The sequence below is a fragment of the Cryptomeria japonica genome, chromosome 4 (assembly GCF_030272615.1).
Source record: "Cryptomeria japonica chromosome 4, Sugi_1.0, whole genome shotgun sequence".
NCBI lineage: Eukaryota > Viridiplantae > Streptophyta > Pinopsida > Cupressales > Cupressaceae > Cryptomeria > Cryptomeria japonica.
Window position 1 is genome coordinate 688596603 of NC_081408.1, and position 22588 is coordinate 688619190.

At 34.5% G+C, this 22588-nt stretch overlaps 1 protein-coding gene across 1 annotated transcript; it reads right to left on the reverse strand.

Moving 5' to 3' along the window:
• Nucleotides 1-403: 403 nt before the first annotated feature.
• Nucleotides 404-1543, reverse strand: LOC131875330 (UPF0496 protein At4g34320-like). Its single transcript, XM_059219417.1, has one exon. It carries the CDS (start codon nucleotides 1541-1543, stop codon nucleotides 404-406), a length of 1140 nt encoding a protein of 379 aa, XP_059075400.1.
• Nucleotides 1544-22588: the final 21045 nt, after the last annotated feature.

Below are 22588 nucleotides of genomic sequence, written 5' to 3' on the forward strand. Positions count from 1 at the left end.
ACTGGGGTTGCCATGCATATCCTTATTTCACCACTCTCGAACAACACGTCAATCATCAGTCCCTGAAAATGAATTAAAATATAGATTCAGAAAATTCTGAAAGGAGGAAAGAACAAAAGCTATATGATAATTAATTAAATTAACCAATCTACTTTTTACTATCACAGATCAAAACTCATATTTGACCTAACATCTTCCTCAAGTATTTTGATCTTACGAAGTTTATTTTCTTTCCAATATAAGTTATTCATCTAGATTAATAATAATGGTTACTTTGACCATATTTGTTCAGGATAAAAGAAGTTAAGCGATTCGCTGGTAAATAAATGATATGGCCACACAGCTTTCAGGTTTTTCATTGAATTGATTGGAATTATGACAAAAATCGAAATAATAAGTCAATTCAAACTGACCTGGTGTTCTTGAGAAGAATTTGGGAACTGTTGTTTTGTAATTCCTGGATGCAGCGATCTACATGGTTGTGAAGATCGTCGATCTGGTCCTTTACGCTCTGCTGTTTCGCCCTGATATCGTCCACTTCATTCTTCAGTTTATCGATCTGATCCTTAAATCTCTTGCGTTTCTTCCTAATATCCTCCACTGCAATTTTCTGGTGATCCTCTCCCTTGCAATAGAAGTCCACGCTCAGGAGAATCAAATCGATGCTGCCCTTCAGTTGGTCCGCGCTAAAGCTAATGAGGTTCAGGTCATTAAGCCCTTTATAGGTCACCTTCTGCATTATGTCAACAACCTCACGTCTTATCTTGATCTTATTCTCGTATTTTGTCAAACGTGAGAACAACCAGGCCGACGGGCCAGAGAGAATCGTTGGGGTGGCGACAATTGCCACTGCTAACGGCGGCGAAAACATGGCCGCTCCCAGCACAGAAAAAATAAAACACGACCCAGCCACCATCGCAAAAAGAATGAACGAAATCCTCCTCCCCAACCTCACCAACTTGAATTTTTTGTCCAATTTCTTTTTTTGCGCCTTGAGTTTTCCCAGAATTTGATTGTTCTGCTCTAGGACAGACTTTAACAGACTGGAAAATTTTTCGTTAAAGGGATTCTCAGCCTTCTGAAATTCCACTAGTTTTTCCTTACACTTGGTGTACTGTGCCTTGCCGGGAAGGTTGCTTGAAGGCGCTATGCACTGTAACGCGACCTCAAGGAAGCCTTGGTTGCAACTCATCCTTACCAGGCAATTGTTCAGCTCATTGTACAAGTTTTTATTCACTGTATTGAGTTCCCTATATAGTTCAACCAGCTCGTTCAGGTTACGGTCTTTCCAGATATCTTTCTTATTTTTCAGTATGAGATCTTTGAGTTGCTGGTCTTTTTCTGCCATGATCGAGGTTGCCTTCCTTAAAGAATCCAGAGACATGCCGCCCTCCGCGCTGACGAATCCCTCTAGATCATCTTCAAGCTTGTCGTGGAAATTCTTGACTTCTAGATCAGTTTTGCAAGCTTCTTTATATTGATTTTCCCAATCAGGGTCTTGCCCAACCCTCACATAATTCGCCTTGCTCATCTCGCCTCCCATCTTCTCTCAGCAATAGAAATGAAAGAGAATTGGAAATTAAGAGTTGTCGAGCATCTATGCTCATATCAAACATCAATCTATGCTCATCTGAAACTTGGTCTTCGTTAATGATCACAATCGCCGGCCTTAGTTTAAGGAAACCTTCTTTTGGTTTTGTTTTTAATTGATTGGACTTTTAGCGGGAGGATTCATTTCATTTAAATAATATTTTTAACTGACTAATTAATTACCCTAAAAATTTTTATTAAGATACTTCAAATCGTTTCAATAATATTTTTATCTTACTATTCAGTTTTTTAATTACAGTATTGTTGTATTATTTCACAGATTTGGTTGTTTTTTTTTTTTTTTAACTTAGCAGCCTTTCTTATACGCAACCTCATTTTGGGCTTCCATTACTCTTTCCATTCTTTCTTTCGATTTGCACGGCAACCCAATAAAAAGCAAAGATTTTTCATCCTCACAATCGTTGTTTTGAAACCTCGCTGAATCTTTCATCACCATTATTATATTCAGCATATATGGGAGTAGAGTATGACATATCACTGTACATTTCATGGCTATGATGAAGATTGATGTATTCTGTAACAGGTGCTATATGAACAGTCAAATGTACAACTATTCCTGACGTGTATGAAGGAAAGAGACAGAGGAGAAACAAAGCAAAACAGGAGCTAAAACAACATAACATAGATATAAGATAAAACATAGAGTAAAGTGATTTGTATTTCATATATATTTTAATACATACAAACTTTGATTAGTCATAATATAGAGAATTGCTCTTCATTTCACGCACACAACTGTTGTAGTAAATCAGAGACCCCTGTTTTTGCTGCTATTACTTCTACAATACAGACTTCTGCAGCTCTCTTACGCACCATGCATGGCACAGACCATTAAAAGATGTATGGCTGTAAGTATACTTCTAGACTCTTCTTTCCTATACTTTTAAAAATTATCTTGCTCTATAATCAGATGTTCAAGGACAACAACAAAATAAAAAATATTAAATATAATATCTATAATGCAGATTTTAAAAAAACTTAAATTTCTGAACTGTCTTGTTGAGTGAATAAGAAGGCATAGACATGGTAAGGTTGAGCAGATAGAATAGACAATAGAGCATGTAGTCAGTCTACAAAAAAGTAGGTGGATAGTTGTGGATTAATTTTAACTCTCCTTAATCACAACTGCCATCTACAATACCCAAGTTTTTTTTTTATGCACAAAACTTTATTTTTCCAATGCCTTGGTGAAGATATCAGCTAATTGATCTTTAGACCTGCAATGTTACATTAAGATTTCATTATTTGTGATAGACTCCCTAACGAAATGATATCTTGTGTCAATATGTTTACTCCTTTTATGATAATCTAGATTCTTTGACAATGCAATAACTGAGTTGTTGTCACAAAAGATCTTAGTTGCCTCTTCTTGTTCACACCTTAGTTCTTTTAACATTCTTCTCATCCAAACTGCTTGACATGTTCCCTTATAGCTGCTACGTACATACTCTGCTTCAATTGATGAAAGAGTGACAATTGGTTGTTTCTTTGAAGCCCATGATACTAAACTTGATCCAAAATGAAAATCATAATTGAAAGTACTCTTCCTATCATCTATGCTCCTTGCACAATCACTATCAATGTAGCCAATCAACTTGAATTCATATGATCTTGTGTAAAGTATTCCATAGTTCCTTGTTTCACTAACATATTTCAAGATTCTTTTCCCTTCATTTGAATGAGAAACTTTTGAAAACTCCATGAACATTGAGATGAGATAAACTGCAAAAAATTATAAGACTACCAACAAGATTTTCGTACAAAGTTGGATTTAGGTCCGCTCCTTTGTCATCTTTACTCAATTTCAAACCTGTTACAATAGGTGTTGGAGCTTCTTTGCATTTTATCATATTGAACCTCTTCAAAGTATCATTTGCATACTTAGATTGTGAGATGAATATACCTTTATTATTTTGACTTACTTGAATACCAAGAAAGTAACTCATTAAACCCAAATTAGTCATCTCAAATTCCTTTTTCAAAGCTGACTTGAACATGTCAATTGATATATCACTAGTGAATATCAAGTCATCAACATATAAATAATCAATTATGATCTTACCTTGCTCATTCATGTTGGTATACAATGTAGGTTCATCGTTGCACCTATTGAAACTATTTTGTAAAAGATAAGAATCAATTCTGCTATGCCATGCTCTTGGCGCTTGTTTGAGTCCATAAAGTGCCTTCTTGAGCTTGTAACCCTTGTGTTCATGACCCAAAATTTCATACCCAAGTGGTTGCTCCACATAGACCTCTTCTTCTAAGAAGTCATTTAAGAAAGTTTATTTCACATCCATTTGACACACTACCCACTCATTTTTCACTACTATGGCTAGTATTGTCCTTATAGTATCTAAAAGGGCTATCGACGCACATGCCTCATTGTACTCTACCTCAATCTTTTGTGAATATCCTTTTGCTATAACTCTTTCTTTAAGCTTTTGCACATCACCATTTGCATTCAATTTTATTTTGTAAACCCACTTCAATCGTACCACTTATTTTCTTTGTGGAAGACTAACTAACTCCCATTTTTTATTGTTTTCTATAGCATCTATTTCTTCATCCATTGCATGCACCCATTTTTCTTCTCTAATTGCTTCTTCAAAATGAATTGTATCACTTACATGTGAGTATAAAAAGAAAAGAGAAGTTTGACCTACATTAATTTAAAACCTCATTTTGCTCATAAATCTCTCTTTAAATTCTGATTTTTTTTTGCTTAGGCATGCTAATGTGGGGTTTGACATGTCACTCGAACTTGTTGATTGTGGACTTGATGGTCCAGAACCAATAGTCCCAATTGATGATAGTGTTTTTTCTATATTTGATGGAGTATTTACCTGAGTGTGTGGGGCTGTCCTTATGCTTGATGATGGTGTCATTTGAACACTTTGTTGAGCTTGAAGGGGTGTGTAAAGAGTCACATTTGGAGTAGTATTTGTTGGTAAAAAATATTCATTTTCTTCTTGTGGTAAGTTGGCTACAATATTGATTATTTTATCCAAATTTCCATCCCTTGCTTTATCTTCTATAGATTGCACATCTCTGTTGCTTATAGTCTTTTTGCTGACATGATTGTATAAATTGTAAGCCTTGGATTCATCACTATAACCCACGAATATACATTTTTCTCCTTTGTTGTCTAACTTTCTTCTCAATTCATTTGGAACATTTGCATATGCTACACATCCAAATACTCTCATATGAGAGACATTATGCTTTCTTTCACTCCACGCTTCTTCTGGAATAATATTGATGCCACTTTTAGTAGGACCTCTATTAATTTTTTATGTTGCACATGCTATAGCTTTAGCCCATATTCATTTGACAAATGTTTTTTGCTTTCAACATGCTTCTTACCATTTTTATTATTGTCCTATTTTTTCTTTCAGCTACTCCATTTTGTTGAGGGGTATACCTTGTAGTGAATTGTTTGTGGATACCATGATCCTTGCAAAATCTTATGACATCACTTGAAATGTACTCACCAACTCTATCTGTTCTCCATGCTTTGATGTGGTGTCCACTTTGATTCTCAACAAGAGCCTTGAATTGGTAGAAATAATTAATCAATCAATTCATGCTTATGTTTTAGAAAGTAGATCCATATCTTTAGTGTGAAGGCATCAATGAATGTCAAGAAGTAGTATCTTCCACCAATTGAGGGTGTTTGCATTGGTCCACACAAATTTTAATGAACAATCTCCAATGGTTTGTTTTTCCGTCCACACAAATTTTAATGAACAATCTCGAATGGTTTGTTTTTCCTTATTGAGTTTCCTGCTAGGAATGATTCTCTATGATGCTTACCCAAGATACAACCTTTTCATATTCTATCTAGTTTTTCTATTAGTAGAAACCCCTTCACCATTATTATCTTATGCAAAAGGTTTAAACTTACAAAGTTTAGATGCCTAAATATTAGGTTCCATAAATAATTTTCACCCTTAATTTTATTTCGAAATATTGCTTGTGTGACTACTGTAAGTTTTTTTTCATGCACTTCTGAATTCATTAAGAGGTGTCCTTGAGAAAACAATAGCTTCAAATATGGTTTTATCCTTAGGGGAAATATTCTATTGTTTGTCATTTAGACCTTTGCAATAAGTTGATTACTTTAAAATTTAACTAGGATTGTGCATTCTCCATTTTTTAAAAAGATCATGTATCCCTTTTGAACAAATTGTCCAATGCTCATTAGATTATGTTTCAAACTTGGGACAAGATAGATACGTGAAATATACTTTTTCTCCCCTTGTTTGGTTACAATATTGATACTTCTTTTACCCATAATTGAAACTTTATTGTCATTTCCCAATGCTACATATTATTTAATACTCTCATCAAAACTTGAAAGCATTTCTAAATTCCCAGTCATATGATTATTTCAACTTGAATCCAAAAACCACAAGTCTTTCTCAATTTCTTGTGCAATATTGCAAGGTATGAACATGTAGCCTTGATTTTGGTTTTCTCTTGTGAATTTCACATTTGGTATGTTAATAAAATCATATTTTTTCTTCATACACCCTTTTGACTAATGCCCATACTTCTTGTAATAATGACATTGAACTGAGGATTTATCATACCTTTGGACTTGGGGCTGATTTTGTGTTGTTGTTTGATGATTTCGTCTTCTACTTGAGATCCCACTTGAGGTTGATGGGATACTTCTTCCAACTCTATATGAGTTTCTTCCTCTACCTATGAAATTTGTTATTCCCTTGCTTTTACCATGGCTGATTGGGACCTGAGTCTTGAATGCATGCTCTATATTTGAAATTATAGACCTACTTAGCCTATGCTAATGAGAAATGAGAGATGCATGTAGCTAATCAATTCAAAAATATGAGCGATTATTTGTCTCTTCTATGGCCACCACAATAGATTCAGATCTTGTATGCAATTTCTCAATATCTTTTCAACCACTCTCCTCCCTTCAAGTGTCTCACCATGAGATCTAATTTGGTTTTCCGGTCTAATGATTTGAGTGAAAAATGAGTCTATTGTATATGATTCTTTCATGTAGATGGTCTCAAAATCCCTTCTTAACATTTGCAACTTAGCTATTTTCACCTTTTCCATTCCTTGATAAGTTGTTTGAAGAATGTGCCATGCTTGTTTCTACTTTGTTGCTACTTGAATCCTTGTAGAAATGTTCTTATGCACTCTTTGAAAGATATAAAAAATGCCTTTTGAATCCTTCTTTCTATTGCCCTTCAATAAGTCTTTCTCTACTTGAGTTAATGTATTATATATTGTTGTATCAGCTAGTTGTGGGTATCCATTCTCAACAAACTCCCATAAGTCTTAAGCATAAAACAATGCCTTCATTGTAATTATTCAGTAGTCATAATTTTCCCATTGAACTGGGGAATTTCTGGGTTTTCCGAACTTGTGTTGAGATTTGCTAGTGTTAATTGTGAACAACCCTTATAAGTGTTTGAAAAAAATTGTCAAATACTTCACTCAATAACCTTTAGCTTTGGTAACACTTTGAAGGAAAGAGGTAGAGGAGAAAACAAAAAAAAATAGAGAGCCAAAAAATATAACATATATAAAAGATAAAACATAGAGTAAACTGATTTTATTTCATTTATATACTTTAATACATACAAAATTTGATTACAGTCACAATATAGAGAGTTGCTCTTTAATTTCACCCACACAACTATAGTAAAATAGATGCCTCTATTCGTTCTACTATTATTTTTACAATACAATCTTCTACAACTCCCTTATGCACTATGCATAACACACACCCTTAAAAGACTATCCTACTTTACTATGTATGGCTGTTTAAGTATACTTCCAGACTCTTCTTTCCTATACATACATTTTAAAAAAATTCTTTCTCTAAATTCAAATGCTCAAGGACAAAAAAAAAATAAAAAATAGTAAATATAGTATCTACAATATATATTTTAAAAGAAGTGTAAATTTTTGAATTGTCTTGTTGAGTGAATGAGAAGGCATGGATATGGTAAGGTTGAGTAGATTGAATAGATAGTAGATAATGTATTCGGTCCATAGAGAAGTAGGTGGGGAATTGGGGATTAATTTAAACAATGTAGGTCAAAAATCTTTGGACTAGATTGGTTTGAACTAAACTTTTTTATGAATGTTTGGACCAGTCTAATATTATCTCTCATTCTGAGAACAAGATGGGAAATTGTACATAAATTTTGATAGCTTGAATAATTTAGATAATCACAATAACCTGACTCTTCTTCTAACTTAATTATATTTATATATTTAATGAAGAGACCACATAAAATAACTATATAATGAAAATAGAATAAGTAATTATCATACATCATATTATTGACAAAGAAGTGAAAGAAACATCAAAGATCAAATTGTTGGCAGTAGACTATTTATCTGTATCATGGAAGTAAGAACTTTTGTATGACCATTTCTTTCCTTATTTTAATTGGTTGATGTAATTATAGACCAAAATTTGATGGAAAATCTTTGCTTTGGGAGTTAGCTTAGACTGCACACAAGCTAATCGATAGAGTGAAATACACAAAAATCTAGTTTCCATATTCATAACTATAACAAATATAATTCTACATATGTATATATGTCTATCATATACATATTCTAAGGTATTCATCATTCTTTCAAAGTTCTTTACTGGTGCGGTCATGGTTAGGAGGGACCTCAATGAGATCTATCCAGACTGTGTAACAAGAGCAAACACAAAGAAAGCAAGAAAAGATGATGGAGGAAATGTAGAACTGAATGAATTAGATCATGAAAATTGATTACAAATAACCCATAACATCCAAGCTATAAGACTGGGCTCACTAGCCTACTACATACATGTTCAATTACAAAATCGGTCAACTATGGACCTCTAAATCCTAAGATATATTTTCTATATATTCTCCAATGATTTCTAATACTCAATTACAATGATTTATATGATTCAAAGAGATCTGGTCGGTCCAAAAGGGATCAAACAATGAAGAACATGATGGAACGTGAAAGACCACTAGGTCAACCTCTGCCAAATAAAATCCTATAGAAAATCCAAAGAATGAAGTGCAGATCAAATCAAAGGTTGGCCACACACCAAGGAACATTGAAATCAATGATTTGGGGGCTCCACACGCTATAGAAAATATCTGCAAGATTCACCATAGCAAATAGGTCCAAGAGGCTCCGACTTTTTAAACCAAAAAACTATGTTAGAATCTGGAAGTGATAAATTGCTGGAAAATGATCCAAATGTCTCATGGTTTTGGGAAAAGGAAGATAATTGTGATAAAAAGAAAAATATAGCTCTACAAGATCTAGTGAGAAAATGCAAAAAGAAATGTTGAAACTACAAAACAACAACAAACTAAAAAAAAGGAATGTTTTTGGTTGATGCAAGATTGCCAAGAACCAAGGATGCTCCTGTATCAGACATCTGGGGTTGTTCAAAAAGTGAGTCCCTTACTTATTTGGGGTTAGAGGAAAACCAAGGCGGTCCACATTTTCTTGAGACATCCAAGATGAAGCTTCAACTTGTCTGTCCTTCCATTTCACAAGATACTCCTTGTACTGAATACTTCGAGTACTACACCCAATCCTACTATCCAAAATGTCTTCAATTTGATTTGGTTCCTTCCAGGGGAATTGTTTCTCCATGTGTACAATAATGTATTCACTGAATTCTAATTCATGATACTAATATAGATCTGTAATGTTGAATATAGTTGAAATACTCAAACTATCCGGTAACTCCACTTCATATGCATTTCCAAAACTGAACTTCCCCAAGATTTTACAAGGTCCAAACTTCCTCATCTGCAACTTGTTATAGGTTCCAACTGGAGATCTTTCTTTTCTTAGATACACCATCACTTCATTGCCAACATAAAATTCTGTATCTTCTCTTCTCATCTGCTTTCTCCTAATATAGTTTTTGGTTCATATCCTCCAAATACGTCTTAACCTAAATATGTAAGGCCTTCATACGATCTTCAAATTATTCTGCTTCTACACTTCACTTGTCTTTAGTATAGATATCCCTCAATTCTGATATACCTCTAGGGTGTACCCCAATAAAAATCTCAAATGGTATTTATCCGGTACTCATGTTCACTAAATTATTGTAGGTAAACTCTACTTGTGCAAGAATCAAATCCCAACTTTCAGTCTTCTCTCCAACTAAGCATGTCAACAAATTTCCTAAGCTCTTGTTTACTACCTTTGTTTATCCATCATTCTATGGGTGAAAAATAGAATTGAATTTCAAATATGTCTTCATCTTCTTCCAAAGTGTCCTCCAAAAATAACCAACAAACTTAGCATCTTTATCTGAAACTATGCTCTTAGGTAGTCCATGTAATCTCACCACTTTCTTGAAAAATAAGTCAGCTACATGCACCACATCTAATGTCTTCTTACAAGGTATGAAATGAGCCATCTTTGAGAATCTATCCACGACCACCACAAACATAGAATCATTCGCTCTATGTGTCTAAGGTAATCCAAGTATAAAACCCATGCTTATATCCTCCCAAGGTCTCTCTGGTACTATCAAAGCTGTATACAATCCCACATTCTTACTACTACCTTTTGCATCTTGGCAAACTCTATAACTCTGCACAAATTTCCTAACATACTTATGAATCCGAGGCCAAAAGTAATGCTCGCTCACTAGTACCATTGTTTTGTCAATACCAAAGTGTGTGGGTAATCCTTCACTATGCTTCTCCTTTATCAGATTATACCTCATAGAACTCTTAGGTATGCACAATTGAACTCCTCTGAGTAACATCCCATCCTGAATGAAATAATCTAGCTACTAACTTCTATCTACCATAACAGGTTCTCTACATGCTTTCCAAGGCTTTGCAACATCTGAGTCATCATAATACAAGGTCTTCAACTCTTCAAAGCCTAATATTGTCATTCTCATCTCTATCAGTAAATTCCTCCCCCTAGTCAATGCATCAACAAGTTTGTTTGACTTCCCACTTCTATGCTTCAACACAAATGTGTAACTCTGCAAAAATTATACCCATCTCGTATGTGTCTGATTCAATTTATCTGACTATTCAAATACTGCAAAAATTGATGATTAGTATGAGATACAAATTCCTTAGGCAACAAGTAATGTCTCCACTTCTTCAAGGCTTGAATGATGACATAAAATTCTTGATCATACAACAAATATCACTTTCTTTCATTGTTCAAATTTTTAGTGAAATAAGATACTACTATCCCTTCCCGACTTAACACGGCTCCACTCACATTCCCACTTGCATCATAGTCTACTTGAAATACTTTGTTGAAATCCGATAAAGCTAACACAGGCTGCTCCGTGACCTTCTACTTCAATAATTCAAAACTCTTATTTACTTTGGTTGTCCATTTCAATTATTTCTTATCTTCTCTCATTATCTTAGTCATAGGGCTACAAACTAAACTGAAATTTATGATAAAGGTTTGATAGAAACTAGCCAATTCATGATATGATCTTACTTCTCCAATGCTTCCCAGTGTACGCCATTCAATAATTGTTCTTACCTTGTTAGGGTCTATCTTCAATCCATCCACAGATGTTATAAATCCCAAATAGACTAACTCTTCCTTCATGAAAGTACACATTTTAAGATTTATTACCAACTTCTCTCTCAATCACAGTAAAACTTGTCTTAAATGCAACAAATGTTCCTCTTTTGTCTTATTGAAAAATCAGAATGTCATCCAAATATACATTAACAAACTTACCTAATAATTTCTTCAATACCTAATTCATCAACTTCATGAAAGTACTTGGTGTATTAGTCAACCCAAAAGGCATCGCCAACCATTCACACAATACTTCATTTGTCTTAAATGTTGTCTTCCATTCATCTCCATCTCTGATTTTGATATGATGATATCCACTCTTCAAGTCGATCTTTGTGTAGTATTTGGCTTCATTCAAACAATCCATTATGTCATCCATCCTAGTTAAAGGAAACTGGTACTTCACTGTGATCTTGTTTATTGCTCTAGAATCCTTACACATCCTCCATTCTCCATTCTTCTTAGTTGGTAATACTGCTAGTATTGCACAAGGACTCAAACTTTCTCTGATCAAACCTATCTTCAACAATTCCTACACTTGTCTATTCAATTCATCATTCTCTATTGGTCTCATCCGGTGTGCAACTTTGTTAGGCAACCTAGCTCCGGGAATCAGGTCCATGAATTGACTAATACTCACAGGTGATAATCCATCAGGAACATTATCTAAAATGATGTCTCTATATTTTGTCAGCAACTCCTTTATCTCCTTCAGTTGTTCTTCATGCTGTGGGTTCTCAGTCCTCTTAGGAACTAAGGGAAAACACACATTCTCATGCCTCATTCTATTTAGGAATTTCCTTCCATCTACCAAATAGATTCTAGATTTCATACAAACTTCACTCTTTGGGTTCTCCTCCAAGGGTAACATGGTTTTTTTCATCCCATTTTTAAAAATAGTGTATATGTTCTTCCTTCCATCATGTATTGCCTATCTATCGAACTATCAAGGTCTTCCCAACAAAAGGTGACAAATATCCATAGGCATAATATCACACAAAAATTCATCATGATAATTTCCAATTTTCAATTTCAACAAGCTATTTAGTAAGGCTTAGGGTGTTTCAATCTTTTCAACTTCAAATTATTCACCATTTCTTCTAAAACAAGATTATCCAAACTATCACTATCAATGACTACTTTACAATGCTTACTAGATACCTTACATCTAGTTTTGAACAAATTTCTCCTCTGCAAGGGTTCTTCATCTTCTCTAGCATGACAAAAATATTTCCTCATAATTAGTAGTTCTCCATCTAGTGGTTTGTTAGCTAATCTGGTGGGGCTTTCTTCTAACAATGTTGTTCTCCCAGTGTTCTTTATTTTCTTACATTTGAAATCACGATGTCCTTCTCGTCCACACTTAAAGAAAGTCCCTCTAAACACTGTCTTATCTTGTCTTCTGTCATCTTTTCAAAAAATTTCATTTCGGTAACCATCTGGTTCTCTTCCCTGGTAGAAATTTCTGTCATCCTTCTGGTATGAAATACCAACTTTTCTTACTTCTTTATCCTTGTTCTGATACTCACAAGTTCCTCTTCCTCTAGAATATCCTCTACCTCCTTGAAATCTTCCTTCAGAAAACCTTCCACCTCTACCTCTTTTTCCCTGCTCATGTGTCTTTTGTTCAACTTATCTTCTACTTTCAAGGCATACTAGTAAGCTTCTTGAATACTTTGCAACTTGATCAAACTGAGTTCATCTTGTATAGACATCTGCAATCCATTCAAATATCTGGCAGCTTGTTCAACCTCATCATCAACATGTCTGAATTTGATATTCAACTTGTAGAATGCTTTGGTATACTCCTTTACACTTGATTCTTTCTGCTTCAAGTTATGCAACTTCGAAAATAGACTTACTTGGTGATCAGTTGGCATAAACTTCAATTTTAACATGACAACCATTCACTCCCATGATTTGATCTTCTCTTTACTTCTTCTCTATCTATCAACCTGCAAATGTCCCCACCAAAGAGATGCATGACCTTTCAACTAGGTCCAGGCATATTTCACCTTTATTTCTTCTTCAGTGTTCTCAAAATCAAAATACTTCTCCATGTTTGAGATCCAATCCATTAATTCATTTGAATCTAATTTTCCATCATACTTTGATGGGGTAAAATGGTGTTTAGTGTTCTCCCTACTCAAAACCTTCAAGATCCTTTCTTCTTCTGGATCGATTGTCGGTGGATTCACTACTTGTTCTGTCGGTGCTTCTTTTGCTTCATCTTCACTCACATCTTCAATATGTCAACCTCTTCTCTAAGTTATTTCAACAACTTCTAACCGGGTTTCAATTCCTCTCACTATTTCCATCACAACAAGGTCTGCATTCCCATGCCCTCCACCATTCCTATTTCCTCTTCGCGCCATCTTCACGCCAGTCCTCTATGGTTGCAGGTCAGATCCATAATCTACCACCCCACAACAAGATATTTGGGACAATGCAATCTCTGGAATGAAATATTGATTTGATACCACTTGGTGGAGTCACGGTTAAGAGGGACCTGAATGAGATCTATCTGGACCATGCAACAAGAGTAAAAACACCGAAAGAAAGACAAGATGATGGAGGCAATGCAGAATTGAATGAATTAGGTCAAGAAAATTGATTACAAATAAGTGGTAACATCTAGGCTACAAGAGTCGGCTCATTGGCCTGCTACATACATGTTCAATTACAAAATTGGTTCACTCTGGACCTCTAAATCCTAAGATATATCTTCTATATATTCTCCAATTATTTATAATGCTCAATTACAATGATTACATGATTTAGGAGTTTTGGTTGGCCCAAGAGGGATTAAATAATGAAGAACATGATGAAACATGAAAAACCACCAGGTTGGTCTCAGCCAAAGACAATCGTCCAGAAAATCCAAATAATGAAGTGAGGATCAAAGGGAAGGTATATCACACACCATGGAACATTAGAATCAGCAAAATGAAGCTCCATAATCTATAGGAAGGATCTGCAAGATTCACCAATAGCAAATAGGTCCAAGCAGCTTTGGTGTTCTAATACAGAAAACTGTCTGAGAAGTTGAAAGTGATAACTTGTCATGAAATGATCCAAACACCCTACGCCTTTGGGAAAAAGGAAGATGATCATGATAACAAGAAAAATTAAGTTCTACAAGATCCAGTGAGCAAATGCAAGAAAATATAGAAATAAATGCCGAGACTACAAAACAAGAACAAACTAAAAAAAAGAGATGTTTTTGGTTGATGCAGGATTGCTAAGAATGCAGGATGATCCTGCATCATTTATCATTCTTCTTTTATTTTTCCTTACTTATATATATTCCTCTCATTAACCTATTGTCCTTAACATTGTTAAATTTTATCTTTCCTTATACAAATATCTACTTGGTGTGAAATGTCCCTTACTCTCTATTATATTATCTTAGAAGGTTTCTCTTTAGCTACAAGCTACACAATCTATGTGTGGTGACTTTTGGTAAGATCTTCATGATTGTTATGGTTATAGTTGGTCCCCTACAAACATCATCTCCCCTTTTAAAATTGTGTCTTTTCCTCAAGACAAATCTACCCTTGTGCTCAAAGAATGGATATATGTCTTTAGAGATTAAAAAAAAGTGTTATGTTGCAATACCTTGGCCTACTACAAGAGTTGATTCTACATATTGATCTACATAAGATGACATTTTTATTCTAAAAGAATGGAATGGATTTTCATCTTTGTGCTACTTTCTATGCATCTTCGAGGAACCCAATGATGTGCGTTAACCTCAAATTGAACACCTCATTGAGTTGTTGAAATCAATGCCTTGATTTTTCCTTATGATCTTATACCCATTGAAACTATTCTTGCAAGAATTCTATTTATTCATGGGTCTACCCATTAGTGTATATCAGTGTATCATAGGAAGTAGCTACTTGAAGGATGTGTAGCTCAATTTATTCTACTTATGCTTTGATCTTTGTGATGATTGTGTTCTATTGGAGGAATATTTGATATAGGGCATTTATGTCTCCCTCTATGTTCCCCAAGGTTCTAATGCGATCTGCTACTGTAGAGTGGGTGGTGACACACTTCTTCATCTTCTCATCCATTTTTTTTCAATCTTGATGAGTATGCTCTACCTTACAATGGTCTATTGTATTTATGCCTCAAAAAATACCCCATCCACCAAGAGCTGGGTGCTACAAGGGATTGAGAAGAGTCCCCTTATATTTAAGGGTTTTTTTTTGGATATCTGTAACAATCTCTTCAAATTTCTATATATTATTTTTATTCTATTTCAAAATATATTTTTTAATTGTTTAGTACAAAATGTCTCCTCCTTAGAATTTTTGAAGAGGTGAAATATTGGAAAGGTCTACTTGGCAACCAACCAGTAGTAATTGGACTAGCCACTAATTATATATTCAAAGCCATGTGTAAGAGAGTGTACAAGCATTAGTCTATGGGATCTATTTGTGAAAATGTTACTTCATGTGTTTCTTCTTCAACAAGGATCTCTTCATTAGCTTTTGTCATAATCTCTTTGATTTCAACTTATTTTATTATCCTGTAGCTTTCAAGCATTGATTTCTCCAATCTTTGCTTACATATTTTCCCTTTTCTTGTAGCTTGATTGATTTCTCATTTGGGCCCAAGGGGCTGAGGTAATTGTTGGAATCCAAGAACACTGAGAGTGGGAGTGAATTAGTGTCCTATCGATGAATGAATTTATTAACTTATTACTGATTAATCCAATGATAGAAAATAAAATTAAATTGCATAAACAGATGAACGCATAAAGAAATACCAAAAAACTAGTATTTATACGTGGAAATCCCTATAAAGGGAAAAACCATGGTGGGACTGATACCCATAATATCTATATACTCAATTGAGGTATACAAATATTACATAGAGGGGTATGCACAGGGATATAGGCTTATCGCCTAGAGTTCACTACTCAAGTATGCAAATACGGAAGCCCCACCAACTTACAAATAATTACATAATGATTTATAACAAGAATGAACTTAAATAATGCATTTGACCATGCTAGATAAGTTTCAGTTGTAGCTCTGAGTTCTTCAATTGAATAGATGAAACTAATACTCTGTTCTTCTACTGCTTAGGTTTGTGCACATACACTAACATTCACTCATCAATTTGCATCTCAAATCGCATCATATGTAAGTATTTAATCCATCGCTGAGAGATCTCCCTTATATACCATTATAACTTGTTCATCATGTCAAGCTTCACAATAAAATTAAACCTGCTGACTTCCAGATCATCAAGAGTATTACAAATTATCCCAATAATCTTTCTTGATGTCACCCTTGCATGCTACCATTAATTCCTCCAATGACTTTATGGAGTCCCATAATATGAATTACCAATACCAAGAATAACAAGTTAATAGGTGTAAACCATATGGTGTATACCGGTTGGCCTTATCTAGAGAAAATGATAAAGGGATGAATCCTGATGAAGAAATACCATCCCCTGAAGATGAGTTTCCATCAATGACAACCCAAAATGCAATTCACCTCAGAAGGTGAATACCGAATGAGTGTCAATTGCCAACAATCTCTCCCTTTGGCATTAATGGCAAGACTCATGTGAGAAATGATATTACCTCTAAGTATGATTCCCCTTTCTTGTACATCAATGTAGCTATTTACATTTGTATACTCCCTCTATGATATACATTCATTTTTCATTGTACTCCCCCTTTGACATGAATGAAAAAGTTGGGTGAATATATACAAGAAAATATGTACAAGTGAATTACACATATATTCCAGTCCTTATACATATTTCAAAATGTCTGCATACAAAGTCTTCAAAAATGAAAAGTAAGTATCCCATCCTTACTTATGTGAATCTAGAATGGTGTTGAATTTATTCAAGAGACTAGCATAGTATTCAATGGCTTGGGATTATGTTGGATCCTCCTACTACATATTTTCTATACACTCTATTTTGTGACAAAGCAGGTTATCTAAATGGAACATAAAGTTTCAAAGCTTTGTGGCTCTCCTTATAATACTTCGCCTTTCCTTTTCTAATTTTAATATTTGATCCATGACTGCCAAAACTAGTCCTTAAAGAGAACTAGTTAGGTTTGCTTTAGATAAGAATAAGAAATCTAAAGCAATTGGCCTTTATAATCCATAATCTACTTGTCTAGGGAGGTGGTGAGCTTTGAAAAATCTAGAAAATTTTTGTATACTTTACCTCCTTCCGCTAAAGCTTCATCAATAGACTATAGACAAGAATGAAGTTTTGCCTTTTCAGTTGATATCATCTGAAAAAATGTTTGTTTCCTAAGTGTAGATATTTTGACCAAAGAATCATATCATTTAGGAATATACTTAATTATTTGTTGAAGATTCCCAGAATATCTTGAGCTCTCATTTGCTTGGAATTATGGTACAAGCCAGTTCAAAACTTTAAAAGAAGACTATATCATTTTCCTGTCCTTGGATTCTTCTTGAGCTAACTCCTGACTCACCTGAGTTTGGAGTGCAGCAGTAGCCAAGACCTTTTCTAATAGTGACATCAAGTGATAAGGCTTATCAAAACTAATAGAGAATCCCAACACTTTCCTTTTGGCTTGAGTTAGCGATGTGTCAATTGCTAATCCTGAAGGGAAATATCACTCTGTCCTCTTGCTTTTATCTTCAACAAGGGGCTTTAGGGGTGTATTTGTTGATTCCTTTTTTTCTGAAGTCTTCATCTCATGTGCACTAGTGGCTTTGCCACTTGTTGCACCACTCTCTTTTGGTTCTTCCCCTAATTCCCTTTCTTCTAAATCTTTTTCCTCAAGGATCAGTGCAAGAAGCTGAGTCCACTTTTTGGCCAAAAAGTGGAAGTGTTTTCCCTGATTTTCAGATTTTGTCTGATTTGAGATTAAATTTTGAAACACTAGGAGATTGAATCTTGGAAAAATTCAGAAATATAAAAGATATCCCTCTGAGTGTACTTTCCAAATATGTAATTTATTTTAATACCCACATAGTAAAAAATAACTTCTGGAAAAGAGTTCTAAAAACTATGTTTTAAAGTCCAAGGGGTTGAGCTTAACTGGTTAAAACACCGGGTTCTCATTGTGGAGACCCAAGTTCAATTTCCAATAGGGACATCTGAAGTGGAATTCTAAGCTGTGACTCTTTGCCTTGTATAGGATGGGGAAGGTCTTGGGGTCAATCTAATCAAACATAATAATAATAATAATAATAATAATTCAAAGATATGTAATGGGGATGGGACCCCCTACTATGTCCCCACTGGTTCATAGCTCCATTCAAAAGCTATTCAGGCTTCGGCCAATTACCAATAAAAAAAAAAAAAACTATGTTTTAAAAATCCTTGTTTCACGACCATACCATGCATGTGTACGACCCACACTTTTTGACACAATTAAAATTATTTGCTCAAACCATTTTGGGAAATGGTTTGTAACACACTAAAGATTGATGAGCATATTTTTCTATATATTTTTTTTAAATATATATTTTTTAATTAATTTTTTAATGACCGTAATTATCTTTTTAAAAATTTTACATGTACGGCCCACATAATTTGTCGTAAACTTAGCATTTTTATTTTTAAATAGAATTTTTTTTTTCATAGATTGATGACATAACCTTTGTTCAAAATTCATTAAAGTAAAAAAGGTTATTAAATTAACAAAATTAGTTAATATTTCATGTTTATGGACCCGATTTAGTATAAATTAAATGAAAAATAGTTAAGATAATCAATTTTTAAATAAATTTACATATTTAGAATCTAGATAGTATAATGTGAAATGGGTTTTAATTTTGTATAAAAATTCTCTAATTACAGGCAGGTAAACTATTTCAGAAGTTCATATTTGTGCTTTCTTTCATGGAGATTTGAATTTGCAGGTCCATGTCCCAGGTGTGGCCATCCGAGGCCTATCCCAAGCCTAATCCCGAGCCAAGTGGCGGGTTGTGGAACCAACTTCCATAAAACGGGCCCCCATTTACAAACAAGGGCGGCTTGTGGAAAAAAAGGGTAAAATACTATTTAGAAATGGGGGCCCGTTTTTTAAAAACGGGCCCCTGTTTTGTTTAAAAGAGGGCCCCCGTTTTGTTTAAAAATGGGCCCCCATTTTAGAACAAAGAGAGGGACCATCTATTTTCACTTGGGGCCCCCATTACCTTTCGGCTCGGTAGCTCGAAGCATAAGCGGGGCCCCATTTTTTGAAAATGGGCCCCTATTTTTAAGAGCGCATTTTCCAATGCATAGACTTCCATGAATTTGTGACTTATTACCTTGCACTTGCCCTTAACCTCTACCTTAGCATCCTGTACATTTGTATTTAGAGGATTTTAAGTATCCTCAATATAAAAATTTTAATCATGAGTCGGTAGAGTAGTAACCGGTGGATCAGTTTTCACATTCTGCTCGTCTTTCCTTTTCGGTTCTTTATCCTTTGGCAATTGAATTTTCTATGACTATACGAAACTAGGACTAAGATCATATCCTTTATTCAAAATAATTCTTACTCATATGTCTATTGTTTCTTTCTAGATCTCTTCATATTTTTCAAGCTTTAAATTATTTATCCAGTGTTTAGGTTTGAATTATGTCAAACATGTCTAACTTATTAAGTCTGTAACCTCTTGTGGAGTGATAGATGGGCAAAGATAAACCAATTTTGTTTTTTACATATGTTTATCTAAATTTTGCGCATGTAATTTTTTTATTTCTAATCTATCATACAACTCTTTGGGTAAAATTTTCTTCAATTTTATGAATGTTTTTCTAAATGAATCAAGATCTAAAACAATAGCCTCTTCTAACTGTTTGTTGTCCTTCTCATCAAATTCATCATAAAATGCAGAAATATGTTTTAGATTGCCATCTTAATAATTTCATCTATAATTTCATGAGCATCTAACTTCTTTTTCTTACCAATTATGTTCTTTGCTTCCGGTTTAGATGGCTCATCTCCTTTGGGTTTCCTCTTATGTACAATGTTAATCTTTGGAGTCTTCTTGGGTTGCTCCTTCTCCGGTTCCTTCTTTTGATCTTTTTTTTTATCACCAGAGGGTTGTCCTCTGACAACTCTAGCAAATATACCTTTCTTCTTTGGAGCTTGTCTGATTTCTTCATCTGATTCTATCTCCTCTAAAGAAACTACAACATATTCCATTGCCATTTTTTATTTTCTTTTCTTTGCTTCTTTAGGCTTACGACTAACAGTCTCCGAGATGGTCTTTCCGGTTGTTTAGGTTGACCAGTTGTAACTGGGACAACATTCAGTGTGGTCTGAGCTTCTTTCTCTGCCTCTCTCCTCTTCCATCTTCTTCTTCTAATCTTCTTTTCTTCAGAGCTCAAGGATTTTAACCTTTTGTTCTACTTCAGCCCTATCATGACCTTCACTAATTAGTTGCTCAATTACAGCTCTTGTCATTTTCCTTTTGATGCTAGGTGCAACTTATTCTTGGTGGACTTTTAGTCCCTTCTCTTGTGCAGTACCAAATTTCTCTTCTTTCTCATCAACAGGAGTTGTGAGTAAATGTTGTGCATATCCATCAAGTGTGGCCTCATCTACCTCATAACCGATTGGCATGATCCAAATTGTTCTAGGCTGGACTGCCTCCATCATGAATTCATCCTTATTAAACATAAAACAAATTTTGTCCTTCTATTTTTTTCACAATTTCTTTAGGTATCCTAACCCTATTCTTCATCTCTTCTTGAAATGTCTGGAAAAAGGCCCACAAGTTAGACTTCTATTACTGGTCACCTCATTGGTCTAGTATTTGTGCTATTTGTGTTGCAACCGGTCTATCAAATACCTATTGAATTTTACGATAATCGGGTACCATGTTCAAAAAGTAAAAGGTCAAACTTATTATAAGAGAACCATACTGGAATGAATTTTTCTTATCTTGGTCAATAATTCCTTAAGCATTACACAAAGTCATATTGTGCATCTTCTCTTACCATTTGATAGGAAATGTAAATGGCGATTCCAAAGACTGAATTCAATCGTTTGGATTGGTAAACCTTATAGCCAATCACCATTGCAGAAAATTTCACATTAGGACCCTTGATATCATCAACTCGCATTGATCTTCCGTCATATGTTGCATCGGTGAGTTTTCATACATCAATGTTTGATATCTATTAAAGCCCTAACACATCTCCAACTTTGTATAGAAACTTGAAATCTTGATCACTTCTATAGTTATCTTGTATGGCTAGTCCAACTACAAGAATTCCCCATGAATTTGGCTAAGAATATACCTCACCCATTCATCTTCGTTGAAGGATGGAAAATCCATGAGCTAGGTAAAACCCTTCTTCCTCAATTGTACATATTCTGGTTTGTGTTGATTGCTAGTGATACGGTGATTTGTTAATACACAAGACATCTTGTAATTCCAAATTTCTTTGATATTACATTGGACATGTCATAATGTCTTTAGTGTGAATAACACCATGACATAAACTAGAAAATGCCCCCAAAGGTTCATCCAAAAGTGATTTTTAAGGATGTTTCTTGAATTCTGGGTGTGGGCAGTTCTTGAGTTCAACTACCATAGGAGCATCAACATTAAATGAGGATGCCATGATAAATTTTGAGGGTTTCAACAAACGGTAAATACCTAGATAACTTTCTGGATGATGAAATTCTCTTCGGATGTAGATGCTTGCACAAATCACCTCAAAACTCTTTATTTCCTTGTAAATCACTCTTCAGAATGCTTGATCACTGTGTGAAGAAATGATTTAACTTTTCCCCTTTTTATCAATACTAATCCTAATTTTCCATTGTCATGAATGCTACCAAATAATCTATCCAAATCACATAATCTACATGAAAGTTATGAAAAATACCCGATTCGATTGAGTGCCCATCCGCAATCAAAATTCCCTGATTATAGACCTAATATGGGGTGTTTGCATGATCTTCAATGATTTTCCCACCTGTAAGGCAAAGTTCCTTAGTTGTCGATTAAAATTCCTCCTTCAAGTGTGGGGCATGTTTGTTCTATAGGTTGATTTGCCGATTGTCTTTGATTTTGGAACATCTCTTTTCATACTATTTTCTGATATCTTCAACCTTTGTCTTTCCTTTAGCATCTAAATTTTTATTCGCTACCGATGGATTCTTAATTCTGTAATATTTAGCAATATGTCCAATCTTGTTGCATGCATAACAAGTAATATTATTCTTTTCAATTTCTTTACTATACCCATGATTATCTTTTGATCTGCATTGGTTAGCCATATGTGCATATCTACTACAAGCATGACATATGACATTTCTAATACTTTTGCATTCTGTTGACTTATGACCATGTGTATTGCAGTTAAAGCATTGATCGATGAATGGTGCATTGTTCTGATTATTCATATTTCTGCACTGACTCACTACATGACC

Coding starts and splice junctions, on each gene's coding strand:
- LOC131875330 (XM_059219417.1), bottom strand. CDS start 1,543: ATGGGAGGCGAGATGAGCAAGGCGAATTATGTGAGGGTTGGGCAAGAC.